General features: G+C 38.8%; 1 protein-coding gene across 1 annotated transcript; it reads right to left on the bottom strand.

Annotated features, from left to right (window-relative positions):
- Positions 1–5953: 5953 nt before the first annotated feature.
- On the bottom strand, positions 5954–14819 carry LOC143290189 (uncharacterized). The gene is made up of 4 exons (XM_076599505.1): positions 14784–14819; positions 10689–10825; positions 8484–8906; positions 5954–6548 (listed from the first exon to the last, which is right to left on the bottom strand). Exons 2-4 carry the CDS (start codon positions 10810–10812, stop codon positions 6127–6129), a joined length of 969 nt encoding a protein of 322 aa, XP_076455620.1. The 5' UTR covers positions 10813–10825; positions 14784–14819; the 3' UTR covers positions 5954–6126.
- Positions 14820–15148: the final 329 nt, after the last annotated feature.

Raw genomic sequence — 15148 nt, 5'->3', positions numbered from 1 at the left:
TGCACACACACACACACACACATAATCATTATCATAAGCTTCAACCACTGATGTTTCAATACCATGTCTATGAAATATTCCATCTCTCTTAATCTTTAGCCTTGCCAGCATGGTACCTCTGAACGCTTCCACTCTCTTCCCCTTCCCTCAAGAATACTCATGCAATTTCCAACACTGTTGCAATACAAGATAACGATGTTGCAGTAATAAACTAAACAACTGTTTGCTTTTTTCACAACCGGGTCAGTCATTCTGGGTGGCAATTTCACAACCAGTAGTAATTTTCACAACCAGAATTTCCTCCCAGCAAGCTGACTTTCCACAGCCTTTTAGGTCATCAGGGCAGTGAATTCATACTCGCTGTGTCTAGGGTTTGACAAAGGCCACCTCTAACCTTCTCCAACCAAGATCAGGTGCTCCTTCATAGATGGTTGGAGTGAGGACAATCAAAGTGCCCCTTTCCCAAGGACACAACAGCATGCCGAAACGGGACCTCAAACCCGGCTCACTGGTGAACACAGGATCAGAAATCCTACGCCTAACCAACTCTGCCATCGCACTCCACTATCTGTTTATTGTTGCTTAAAAGTCTAGCTGACTGCACAGGGCAGTATCAGAATTGCCAAACCATACAAATGCTCAACCTCATCAACACAAAACTGTCAAATCTACACACACACACACACACACACAAACACCACCACCAAGGCAAACCCCCCAAAACACAGTTCATGACAAACTATCCTAACCATTTAGCTCCATAGGGCAAAAAAGACTAGGCCATGCTGATGACGTCAGCCCTTTCACTTGATTCATCATCCCCAGATTAAAAAAAAAAAAAAAAAAAAAAAAAATCACCCCAGAAGAAACAACAATACTTCAAAGTCATACAGGTAAATAAGACTGCAAAATGGACAGCTAGTGCCCATCTCAGTGTTTACAATTTCACTATCTAGTCACCAGAACAAATCAGCACAGACAGTACATCATAGACTGCAGAAAAGAGAAAAAAAACAACGTGTCAAGGCTTGCTCAAAAAAAGAAAGGGGAATGCACTGGGAAGGCAGAAAAAGGTGACGACAGTGAAGGATGGCACTCCACTAATGGATGGAACCTACTGGGTGGATTGTAACACACTGCCCATTGCCCAAACAAACAATATATTATTTTTAAAATGAACTATAAACATGAAAACAAACTTTGGAATGCAATGGCTCATGTAAAGATGTTAAAAACTCAATGCCATCATCACAATAACATTACAATTTACATTACAATTTGAATTACATTACAATGTACCTTTTTTCTGACAGAAGTACTGAAAATGTTCACTCAAGAAATGCATGTGACTGAAAAATACCAGTTGACACAAAATATTAAACAGTTGGTGCTTGCAACATGTATGCCTTGGAATGACTTAACTGCAAGGAAGCGGCTCATTGAAAAGAAGGAAAAAAGGAGGAAAAAGAAAAAAGACAATGTTCTGGCCCATAATCACTGGTACAAATATGTATTGAATTCCAAAATACTCAGCTAAAACAGCTGATTACTGATATGAACCTACTACATACATTCATAAACTCCCTTTAACAATCAAGTTAATAAAAAGAAAAAAAAGAAGAAAAAAAAGGACTACATGAGCACACAAATACACATATATATCTACACACACACACATACATTATTGACTTGAGATATTCTTGTAATAAAAATTATGTGAATATTAAGTGCATTATATGTGTGATGAACAATAAAGACAATATAAAGGTTTGAACTGTTTAATCAAACGACTGATGTACAAAAATTTAGCCATCAGCTGATCACTGAACAGGAGGAGAAAAAACGACAAAAAACAGGCAGCAACAGTGTGCTAAAAAAGTTACATCTCAAATCAACAAGACCAATACGTGTTACACTGAAAATCACAAAGTGCAATGACAAGTTATACACAGATTACAGACAAGCTCTTCCAATCTGAACAAGCAAAATTACATTTTGAACAAAAGCCATCAGTAACACCGACAGGCGTTTCATCAGCCAATAATGTGACTTTAATCCAGCCAAAAGCACAAATCCTAACCAGTCAGTTCTAAATTACTGCGTTTCTGTCCGTTAAATTCAACTTTGATCCAGCCACGTACAATTCACCATTTCGTTATTCTACAATTCACCATTTCTTTATTCTGATATTCCACTTTTTTTTTCTGGTAATGAAGTAAACCTAAGTATACTGGAGAGAAAAAGAGGAGGGAGGGTGGGGAGTGTGGAAGTCACAACAAAGGATCCTTGGAATCCTTGGAAGACATGGAGAATTGGAAGCAGTGAGAATAGCAGAGGGGAAGGGTGTTGGGGAAGGGTAGGATGATTAGGGAGAGACATAAAAAATATAAAAAAAAAAACACAAAAAAAACCGGTGTGGTGTGGTTGGAACAAAGTATTATTTCAATCTGTGTGCTTGTGATGATTTTATTTTTGTGGATTGTTGTTGCTGCTGTTTTATATTCATTCTATTGATTAAACTTAAGAATACAATCACAAACATTGTATCAAATTTGTATTTTCTGAGAGAAAAAAAGAAGAATTTAAACAAACTGAAGGTAAATACTTATAAGAATACATCAGCAACCTTAGGTTTTTCAGCAATAATATTCATATCAAATAGTTTTCAAAACAAATCTGACAAAATCAAAGGAACTCAGCAGAGTATACAAAAACCACAGCAGAGTATACAAAAACCAAAGGAATTCAGCACAGTAATAAGCATCAAATTTATTTACATCAGCTGAAAGAGATTCTCTGTACAGAGATTCATGATGTTATTTCCTTGCACCAAGACTTCTAGCACAACTACAACAATGAAAAGAAAGTCACCAGCTAATTTTTTTCTCCTCAGAAAACAGTGCACAATGTTTCATTACATTGCTAAAATTATATTGAAAATATATTGACGATGGGATAAAATAAGTGAATCAGTAACAGTGTTACACACAAGGTACCATAAAAAAAATTGAAGAAGAATAACAAGGTAGAACATAATGCAGAAAGCTAAAATATCTGTCTGAAAGATGTATTTCAGTAATAAGCTATTCGCTGGGTATCATTTCTCCATCTGAGAGAGCATGAACAATTTTCACGTGGATTTGTGCCTAAGAATGCTAACAATTTCAGTTTCAAGGAGGTGTCAAAGAGTTTGGACTGATCCACACACATTACTCCACATCTACTTTGAAAAAACAAAAAAGAGCAGATTCCTGACCTTCACATAAATCCAATGCGGTAGGCCTTGAGAAAACTACCAACAAAAAATGAACTCTGACAGCAGACTTGAAACTGAACTAACAGATATATCAAAAACAGATCTGACCCAAGAAATATACCAAATTCCTCTGAAAATGGTCAGCTGCATTAACATTAGAAACAGATAAAAATTCATGGGGACATCAAACAAGCATATACCATGAAGAAATAAAAAGTTGTATTTTTCACACAAGGATTAAAAGAAAACAGACAAGTGTCACCGGTGGACAATCACAATGTCTCCATCTTGATTATGTGTGAAAGGTTATTTTGGAAGGTATAAGATGATAGTTACTTAGCAAACTCAATGATCGCAAATTTAATTGGCCAAGTTTTGGATACCTAATGTGCAAACTTAACAGTGATAAATTATCCAAAAATAAAAGAAATAAAAAAGAAGAAAAAAAAGAAGAAAAAATAAATGACTTTGAAAGAATGTGACATAAAGGCTTCAAACCAACTTGTCTAATCAGAAGACTTCAATATTACAATCCGACAACAGACAAACACTTAAACATCAACAACATTGAGAGAATTTGACACAGAGTTACAAATTTCAATACCAATGACACTAACACAACAAGCAATGAAGACACTGATTTACACCATTAACATGAGTTTTAACTTTACAACCACCTCACACAAACTCCGAACAGTGACTTTACAACAAAAACCTCACAGTGATGTACAACTACTAACAAGTCATATGGCAAAAAAAAAAAAAAAAAAAAAAAAGAGCCAGAGAATGTTAACACTTCCTGACAAGTCAATACTGTCACACTATCACCTAACCAAAGCTACAGGACACAGGAGAAATTGGCCAAAACAGAAGGATGAAATTCATTAAGACTGCTAAAAAAAAAAAAAAAAATTAAAAAAAAGAAAAAAAAAAGTAGAAAATCCATGGATACAAGGTCAATGCCTCCACAGAAATGGAGAAGGTGCTGGGAATTTCTAGCGGTGCTGACATGAATTGTACATTTAACAGAACAGCCTGGAAAGGCTGAAAGCTGAACTTTCAATGTGTGTTCCCAGTACAAGATTCCAACAGACATGACCAGGATGACTGCTAAGTCTATAACATTTACACATGAAGAAAGTTTATAAAAAAAACACACTTTAGGTTGTAAAACAAGACTCACTTTCGATACAAGGCATTACTCTTATCAAAAATGAGTATTGTTTTTACGATCTACAGTTTTTTTGTGTGTTTTTTTTTCTTTCTTTTTTTTATTATTTTTTTTTTAATAAACTTTCTCCAATTGCAATATTCCATACATTTCCACACCTTTTTCTAGACAGACTGAACATATTCCACACTAAACATAAAGACAAACTGAATCAAAGATGAAAAAGAATGGTTGATCGATTCAATATGATTCAATGATTATTTTTAAACTGTTTGATTTTTAAATGCATTAAGCTTAGTCAAATGGTACTGGTCAAGGATTTTATTAAAACTCCAAGACTTCTCTTTACCCTGGAAGGCAAACCATGTTTTTTTTCCTAAGACTTCCCCAGCCCTGGAAATGGATCGAACATGTTTCCATGACTTTTCCTGATTTCCAACATGAACCTTGCAAAAATGACATGCCATCTGTATAATAATCTGATTGCATGAACATATTTTTCCAACAGATGAGAGTAAAATTCTGATTACATGAACAGCTTTTTTCCAACAAATGAGAGCACATCTCAGGGCCAATGTTTACTTTACAAACAATGATAGCTAATACATGTATCGAGACAGCTGAATGTGCAACAAAACATGCAGACATATTAAAACTTTTATCATGGCTGTAACGCCTTGTGGAATTTTCACTGACTGACTTAACGTATTTGTTTACTGGCACTGATGAATGACAATGCTGAATGCTTTACAGAAATATACAGACATCTACACAAAAACCAGATCACTTCTGTCAGTAACATCAAAACATCCCCCACCGTAGAAAGAGCTGGATGTACTTTTTTGTGCTTTTTTTTTTCTCCTTTAATATTTCTTTCTGTGATTTTGAGATATGTTTTCTATCCTGTTTTTAATTTTCAAAACTACCTTCAAATCAGACAGACAAGTGATGTCTGAGAAGGTAGTACCTTCTAAAAACAACACCAAAAAACCCGAAAAAACCCAAACTTTTAATGACATCCAAAAACTTTAAAAAAATATGCTAATGTGAAATCCATTCGGGGCTTCTGATTATCACAAAAAAATACACACCCCTAATACTTTAAAATTGGAAAGAACACAATGCATGTACATGAAAAGGGTCCCTGGGACATTCTAAAAATGTCCTGACTGAACACATAGAAAGACTGAAAATCCAGTAAAGGAGCTTTTGTCTGCCAGGATCATCTATTACAAAGAAGAGTTCTTTCCTTTCACCACTAACTGTCCCAGAAAACCAGACATTATCACAAGAAGTGAAAGGTATGCCTTCTGTTTTATGTGTGTAGCAATGTAAATTTGAAATTTGATCAGAATGTACCACATTAGAGTGATCCTCTGAAGTTAGTCTGGGACCCTCAAGATTTTCTTTTTTCTCACCTTCTGTGCAGTTATATTTGCATGAAACAAATTACCCCCCCCCACCCTCCATCCCCATCCAATTCCCCCTACTCACAAGAATTATGGTGAGAGGTTTAAACTTATCAGAAGCCCTGACCTAGATGTGGGAGATTTAAACATTTCGCCATGATAACAGTAGACGGTGTGACCCTCGACAGACTAACAGACTGAGAGGGGAACACACTGTTTCACACTGCCTTATCGACAGACAGACAACGGAACACACTGTCTATCGACTGACAGACAACCGAACACACTGCCTAATCAACAGACAGACTGGGGTAGACCTCATTGCCCATAGTGGCCCACACCTTCAGCTTTCTGTAGGCCTGCGGGTGCTGCCGCTGACGCCAAAACGACACCACCAATTTCACGATGAGGGCCATGCTTCCCAAACCTGCCATCGCCATCACGGCAACAGACGATGTCTGCTCCGCGTCAAAGTTCTTGCTCAGGATGCCAGCCAGCGTCCAGATGAAAACGGCATAGGGGGAGAAGGTGAAACGAGAGTAGCGCTCAAGGAAGGTGAGGTCGACAACAACAAAAGTGATGTACAGTCCACCGATGATACCAAGGCACACGACAGCGGTCATGGCCTGGCTGAGGGCAGGGGCCAGGGAATAGGCCATGACACTGCCCATGTTCAGCACTGATGCCAATGTGGTATATGCTGCGTACATTCCTGCACACACACAGAAACATGGGTGATAAGTAGGTTCAGCACTGATGCCAATGTGGTATGTGTTGCATACGTTCCTGCACACACACACAGAGAAAAACAAGGGTGATAAGTAATTATAATGATAATCATATATATTCAGTATTTAACATATAGCACCTCCCATGAAACAATACATAATGTACAAGTGGAGCTGCAGCTTGGTGGTAATGCATCTGTCTAGAAAGCAAAAGAATCCACTAGACCTTAAGTGGTGGTCTGGACACCAGTCATTCAAATAAAGACAATAAACTGAGATTCTGTGTGTAGCAACTAGCATATAAAAAAGAAAAAAACACACAAAAAAACCAGCAAATTAAATGGTTGCCCCTTGCTTAGTAACAGAGATGCAGAGAACAAGAATTTCAGACACAAAGAGCTTGATGCTGAAATGCCATTTGATAAAAATGTCTTAGAAGAAAATCTGGGGACTCAAAGGAGTTTTTTCTCCAGATCAGAGAGAATGAGTATTATCATGATGATTGTGTGGCTTCATGGATGAAGATTTAAAAAGGTATTCTTCGCCTGGTGTAGGCTTGCTGGTGACTGAGTCCTATATGGGACTGACATGTTCTGCTACAGTGACTGCAGGGAACGGTCTAGGACAGTGTCTCTCTTTTTGTGGATCTCCTCTATTGCAGAGGCCAGTGGACATTTCACCGACCAGTATCATCTTGGGGAGGCAGTGATCTTTCACCCTAGCAACGTAACCAGCCCAACTGTATCTTGTGCAACAGTACCTGATTGCTGGAGCAATATACAGGGTTGGTGAATGGTACTATTCTGGGTCAACTACTGGAAAATATTATATATCTATGATTTATACATCAATACTGTCAATTCAGGTCAGGTCAGGTTATTAGATCTGCTACTGGTAACCTGTAATCCAGTACAACCTGTTCAGGGTCGGGTTGCCGACGACTAAACCGGCACTCCCACCACTCCCTTCTGGGACTGGTGAGGCGGGTGGCTAGACACCCTTATGGAGATCCATAAAAGGGCGTCGGCTCAGGAGAGCCACTGACGGCCATCTAGCTCCACCGTGCTGTGTGCATGCCACACGCAGTTGGCCCCCGGGGTGTGTCTACCCATGCATGCGAAGTCTGGATCCGGCAGAATCTGCGGAAGAAACCTATCGGTTCAACGGAGAGGAAGGCGGTTACAGCAACGCACTGTGGAGTGCAGAGAGCAAGATGAGACACCGAAAGGATATCTTGGTCATCCACTGCATCCGTGCTCATCCTCCAGTCGTCTCGACTTAGTCTTGCCACTGGAAATTGGTGGACCCGGACGAGAGAGTGAGGTCGACGTTGCGCAACTCCTCTTCACTTTAAACAAACTCATCGCGCAAGTCATCAGTCATCCAAAATGACCTATGGTCATCATCGATCTCGATGGACACACCACCACTGTCAATTCAAATTTAAATTCTGTCTGTCTGTGAATCTTTTAGTCCCCTTCAATACTGTAAACTTAAACACTGAAAGTCACTAACCCAGTCAATCAGTGTGGAGTGGTGTCCTGGTGGTGATAACACCTTAATTAGTTAATAGGAAGTGAGTGAATAATGGTCCAGCATGGACCATAAATTTTCATCTCACAACTTCACTAGACCTTGAGTCCTAGTCATTGGGTTAAGATGATAAACCAAGGCCCAGTGTGCAGCATGCACTTAGCACATAGAAAAGAACCCACAACAGCAACAGGGTTGTCTCTAGTAAAATTTGGAAGAAAAATGTTCTTTGCAAGTAAAACAAATACACTTACAGTTACAGACCAAAAATAAAGGGGTGGTGGTGCTGCACTGCGCAGACACGCTCTCCCTGGGGAGAGCATCTTGACTTTGACACAGAAAAAGTCTGTTGAGACAATTTAATTCTATCCAATAATCACACTCACCCATCCCATTGAAGACAAAGACGTAGATGAAGTTAATCTCCGCCTGTCGTCCCTCTTCCTGCATCTCTTCCCGGAAGCTGTCCAGAGTGCCATACACAGTCAGCAGTGCTGTGATACCTGTAATCGTCGTCAGAGTCAAAAAGCTGAAAGCCATCAACAGGTTCTCCGAATCCCAGGTGAAGAGCCAGAGGATGTTGCAGACGTAATTGATGAGGACGACAAAGTAGAAGGAGGGGACAAGGATGCAGGGGGACACGTAGCCAGGCGCCCCATTGACCCAGCGACAGATGCTGGTGACACCATATACCAACCACACCGCCTGGAAGAGGTAGATGAGGCCCCATATGGAGAAGGTCCAGCCTGCCGGCGTCAGCTGGATCTCAAACTTGGCAGACACGTTGCTGATGGAGTTTTTGAACAGACCTGTCCCAAAGGCAAAGGGAAACAAATCATCTGTCACTGCGTCATGCCCGAATTTCAACACAGAGATATCTTTTATGACAAACAGAGTAATGCATGTTGTTTTTAACCCCTTGACTGCTGCTGTCAAGTAACTGTATGCTTATCACTGACGGGCTGTCACCTCACTGAGCTGATACAGAGGTTTCAGCTTCCAGGTGTAGAAAAGTGTGCAGATTAATCCATATAAGCCACAACACATCTGCATAAAAAAAAAAACCCAGATGCTTGGCCTGAGCAAAAAAACAACATGCTGGTCAGACCTTGAGAGCCTTCCCTTAAATCTACAATACACAAATACTTTAAAACATAATAAAATGAAAGATACGCATCAGGTGAATGATTTGAGATAAAATCAGAAAGTAAAGCAAACAAATCACTGCATAAGGATTCCATTCGATTCATGTTGTTTTACACCTTGACTGCTACTGATGAGTATTCTTGTCACTCAAGGCCTGTCACCTTACTGGAAAAAGACAGCTTATGGGGCAGGATGTCAGTCACCTTCTATGTTTGGATTTTTTCCTCTGCAGAATGCATTATGTTTGTTTAGCAAAACTAATGACACCACTAAAAAGAACACAAAAAGAAGAAACTATGCCATCTTAATTTCGTTTTTCAGTTTCTCAAGGAGGTGATACTGTGTTTGGACAAATCCATAAATGACACAACACATCTGCTAGGCATATGCCTGACCAACAGCACAACATGCTAGTCAGAACTTGAGTGCATACGCATTTATTTGTGTAACTTTGTGGGTGAATTTCTTCCACAGAATTTTACCAGAGGACAACACTTAAGTTGCCATGGGTTCTTTTTCAGTACGCCAGGTGCATGCTGCACATGGGTCCTCTGTTTATCAACACTTATTGTTGATCTACAACTCAAGAGCCTGTTTCAAACCAGAATGAAAATAATAACTGTTAAAAAAGTGCAATAATAATAATGACGATAACAAGAACACTACTACTCCCACCACTACTACAAACAATAAAAATATTATCATTAGCAGCAGCAGTAGCAGTAGCAGTAGTAGTAGTAGTAGCAGTAGTATTATCATTAAAGGTGAATCTTGTTTGTAAAAATAAAAGTAAAAATGAAAGTCTTTAACAAACTGATCATTCACACACATACACACAAACTCCTGAGAGTGAGAAGGATCAATTCATTAAAGTTATAAAAATTCTTAACAAACACTGCAGTAGTACCAGAACCATCCACAAACCAACCTGTCCACTCGTTGGTGTACATTCAACAGACCCCAAACTCGTAGCACCTGTTCTCAGGAAGATGGTGTGAATCCATCAAAATATACAAGCAAGTTCATCTTTTGATTCTGTGTGATATGAAATTTCTTCTATAACCTGTCCACTCACCTCCACTTCTTCTTCTGCGTTCACTCGTATGCACACGAGTGGGCTTTTACGTGTATGACCGTTTTTATCCCGCCATGTAGGCAGCCATACTCCGTTTTCGGGGGTGTGCATGCTGGGTATGTTCTTGTTTCCATAACGCACCAAACGCTGACATGGATTGCAGGATCTTTAACGTGCGTATTTGATCTTCTGCTTGCATATACACATGAAGGGGGTTCAGGCACTAGCAGGTCTGCACATATGTTGACCTGGGAGATCGGAAAAATCTCCACCCTTTACCCACCAGGTGCCGTCACCGAGATTCGAACTCGGGACCCTCAGATTGACAGTCCAACGCTTTAACCATTCGGCTATTGCGCCTGTCACTCACCTCCACTGATTGCTGGGTTTGCAGCCATGGCGTTGAACACCAGCATAGTGATGAAAGTTCCAGACGTCAGCAGAATGAGGAACACAAACACCGGTGTGGGTTTTACACTGCTCAGCAAGACCATCTTGAAACCTTTTCTGCGGAAAAAAACAAAAGAGAAGATTCCTTACTTGCAACTTAACAATATTCAGAATACTTAAAAGGCATAGGAAATCATGTCAGTGTAAGCTGTTGTGCGTTATAAAGCATTAATTTCATGTGCACCTGTGCACACACATAAGCTTGTAGATCTATACACAGAGCTGATGGTATGTTAGGTCAGTTACTATTAGTTTGTTTATTTCACACACACACACACACAATGTTTCTTTTTTTCTTTTTTTTGGGTGGGGCAGTGGGGGGTGGGGGTGAGAACACACACACACACATGAATACAATGTACAATACATAATTACATTACATATACATGTATACAAACACAGACTTTGTCAAAATATAATGTGGTTCACCTTTGGACATCATAAAGCATACCCAACCTAGAATTTTAAAAAAGAGTTAAAACAACAAAAGCACAGACACAAAAATCCTTTTTAAAGCACTGATCATCTTTTTGCTTTTACAAATTATAAAACAAAAACAAAAATGTATCAGACTCCTGTTAAAGCTTTCTGCATAATATTCTAACAAACATTTGTCATATGGGGGGTTCTGATTTCTGTTTATTGAATTTACTGTAACCTAACCTATGGTCGGCCTATGGTCTGACATTACCCACTGATGTGGCAGCCAGATGGTCACTTATCTCGTGAGCATTTCGTAAAATTGGTCAAACCAAACAGGATTTTGTAAATTTCTCTTATTCTCCTCCAAAACAATCATGACTGCAGTTTCAAACTCTGAAAAATATCAATCTATATAATTATTACTGCTGTTGCTCTGCAGTACTACAATGAGTAGATGAACATTGTGAAAAAAAAAAAAAAAATCAAAACTTGTACCAGACCAGGGAACTAAATGATGTGTGTTTACATGGTTGCTTGTGTATTGAGATCTGATGTCTTTCAGTTTATTGCTTTGCTTTTGTTTCTGCCTTTTTGTGTGTGTGTGTTTACTGGACTATAGTGTGAACATTTACTATTCAGAACAGTCAGCTTAAGTTTTTTTTCAGCATTGCAGAATAAAGTTTAGTAATGACTAAATTGTATTCTCCATGTTCATCATGACATCAGCACACGGTCTCTACAGACTGTCTCTCTCTCTCATGCACTCAGACATACAGTCACACACACACACATATCAACTTTAAACTATTTCACAAGCCAACAAATGATGGTCAAGTACAAATTCAATTCCAAATTTTCGGGGTGTTGGGTGATCTGATAGTGGCACGAAAATAAGGGGTTGTTCTTCCTGACCCATTTATTTTGAAAATGACCCATTGACTTTTTGGTGAACCAGTGAAATGACCCATGGTGTGGTGACTCAACCAAACCTAAACTCACACACACACACACATACAGACACACACACACATACCCATCCCACATAAGAACACAAACCTGAAGATGGTTTCTAGAGTTATTGAAAACACACTGGAGAAGACAATGTAAGCCAGAAAAGCACTCTGCTCCTTCTCTATGACTCGCTAAAAGTGAAAGGCTGGCTCAAGTGTACACACTGTGAAGTGAGGTATATCACCTTACAAAAGTGACATACAGGTCATGGGATACTCCCTCATTATGTTCTTCATTCAGACACTGCAGGAATAAGCTTGTGTTCCCACAAATGCTCAGTCAACCAATCCCTTTTGTTGTTGTTGTTTTTTGTTTACTTGAAACAGTTTCTTTTCAAACCCAGTTGATAATCTCTCTGTAAGTCATGCCTCTCTCTTTCACTCCTCTCTGTCAAGAGTTTAAAAAAAAAATCAACACACACACACACACACACACACAATCTATTGCAAATTTTACCAAGATCCATGAAACTTTTTGCTGCTGACAAATATGTTCATCAATTGTGGGCTGTCACCTCACTGAGATAAGAAGACAGAGCTTACAGTTACACTGTATGTCACTATTCTTTATTTTAATTTCTTCCTTTTGTGAATGCATAACTTTTGACCAGCTAAACCAAGTACACCATTAATAACCTGAAGATGTCTTGTGGAGCGATGGCCTAGAGGTAACGTGTCCGCCCAGGAGGCAAGAGAATCTGAGCGCACTGGTTCGAATCCCAGCAGAGTCACCAGTATTATCTCCCCCTCCACTAGACCTTGAGTGGTGGTCTGGACGCTAATCATTTGAATGAGATGATAAACCGAGGTCCCATGTGCATCATGCACTAAGCGCATGTAAAAGAACCCACGACAAAAAAAAGGGTTGTCGCTGGCAAAGTTCTGTAGAAAAATCCACTTAGATAGGAAAAACAAATAAAACTGCCCGCATGAAAAAAACAAAAAATGGGTGGTGCTCTCAGTAGAGTGACGCGCTCTCCCTGGGAAGAGCAGCCCAAATTTCACACAGAGAAATCTGTTGTGACAAAAAGAGTAATACAATACAAAGGAGAAAATTATTTCAAATCATGCCTTCAGTAAACAACAACTTTAAAACCACATAGACTGAAGAAGCTGGGAGGGACATAAGCAATGTGATTTCATTTGATTTGCAGGAATCTTGTCAGCTGCTGTTACTGTGGTGACCCAGTGCTCCCAGTTTGAAGTATGAAGTAAATAAACTTACAACTTAGATAAACTTTGAAAAAGTAAATACATGTATATCTAAGTTTCAGTTTCAGGGAGGTGTCAAATAATGCAGACTGACCCATATGCTAGATCACAACTCGATTTGCTTAAAAATAAAAATAAAAAAGAGCAGATGCATGACCTATGCATTTATAAACGCAGTAAATAAGTAATGCTCATCAGGCCTTGGATTTCATGGGAAAACAAGGATCTGAAAGTTACCTTTGATAAACTACTTAGCTTTGACTAACAAAAAAAAAAAAAAAAAAAAAAAGAATATGTAAAGTAAAGCAAATGGCTTGAATGATTAATAGAACATGTCTAATTTCATGATTTTCTTTACACAAGTAAAGATATTTTCTTGGGACTCCACTGAGCAAATGTTAAACCTGTTTTAAATGCATAATAACACTGTCTAGTATCCTACTAAAATGACAGTCAGTGGCAATAGGAAAAAAAAAAAAAAAAAAAAAAAAAAAAAAAAAAAAATTGTCAGTGATGATCAATAAAACTGTTATATCATTCGAAGAGTATTCTGTAAAATCACTGAGAACACTCTGTGGGATCAACAGGAAAGATCTATAAAATCACATTCACTGGAAGAAGAAATTTATCTGGTGATGTTAAAAAAACACATTTTAAATAATAATAGCCATGTGACACTGAAAAACTCACATTCTTGATGTCCACACAGGAAAGAACTATAAATTTTGAATAGAAAATAACAACAACACTTTCTGAATCAATGTTAAAAATCAACAATGCTAATACAACAATATTAACTGTCCAATACTAACAGATCTCAGAAAAACATCACACATATCTGCACAATGTATGATCATACACACTTCCGGCGCTTGAGATAATGAGAATGTACAAATCACTGATGATTTTAACAATCTTCTGCTGGACACTGATCAAACAACAGCTGCAAAAAAATTGATGAATATGAATGATGCACGAATGCTAATTTATCGGTGAATTCAACACACACCGATATGTTATAAATCACCAACAAAGTGATCTTATTTACCATAGGATGCAAATTCTGACAAGCGGCCTCTGGGCATATGACCGCAAATCCCTTACTAGTGCTACTGCTACAACTGCTAACTAAAATTTACTTTATGATTTCGACACATCGAAAACGTCTTGTCTCTTACTCTTAGTCGAGACCAGTCAGTCAATGCAGTCGCGCGACTGGCTCAGCTGGATTTTGAAATGAATATTTAATCAGTTTTACAAACTGTTCAGACTTATTCCGTCTCTACACAGTCATTTAACTCAAGTGCCCTAAGGCGAACATCAAGTCAGACGAATGGTTAAAAACAAAATTTGTCAGAAAATTTACTTACCTTTACGAACCAACGCAAAAAAAATGATGCTTATTACCAATCTGTCATGAGTGGGTAACTCCAATCGCTTGTTTTTCAGAAATATTGCAATTTTCTCCCCTGAAAAAGGTGGCAGAATGGTTAATCTTGATGCTCATTTGCAAAGATTGAGATCCGTGAGAGGCTGGTTCGATTCCTGCTCTCGCCCTTTCCCCCATGTTTGACTGGAAAATCAAACTGAGCGTCTAGTTAATCGGGTGAGACGATAAATCGCGGTCCCGTGTGCAGCACGCAGTTGGCGCAGTGAAAAAGAACCCATGGCAACGACTATGACTGTGTTGTCCTCTGGCAAAATACTGCAGCAGAAATCCACTCTGACAGGTAAA

Source organism: Babylonia areolata, chromosome 15 (genome assembly GCF_041734735.1).
Source record: "Babylonia areolata isolate BAREFJ2019XMU chromosome 15, ASM4173473v1, whole genome shotgun sequence".
Taxonomy (NCBI): Eukaryota; Metazoa; Mollusca; class Gastropoda; order Neogastropoda; family Buccinidae; genus Babylonia; species Babylonia areolata.
This window is presented reverse-complemented; position numbering and strand designations above follow the sequence as displayed.

Coding starts and splice junctions, on each gene's coding strand:
- LOC143290189 (XM_076599505.1), bottom strand. CDS start 10,812: ATGGTCTTGCTGAGCAGTGTAAAACCCACACCGGTGTTTGTGTTCCTC. Junction 8,907..10,688: donor AAACCCAGCAATCAGTGGAG/GTGAGTGACAGG, acceptor CCTTTGGGACAG/GTCTGTTCAAAAACTCCATC. Junction 6,549..8,483: donor CTTTGTCTTCAATGGGATGG/GTGAGTGTGATT, acceptor GTGTGTGTGCAG/GAATGTACGCAGCATATACC.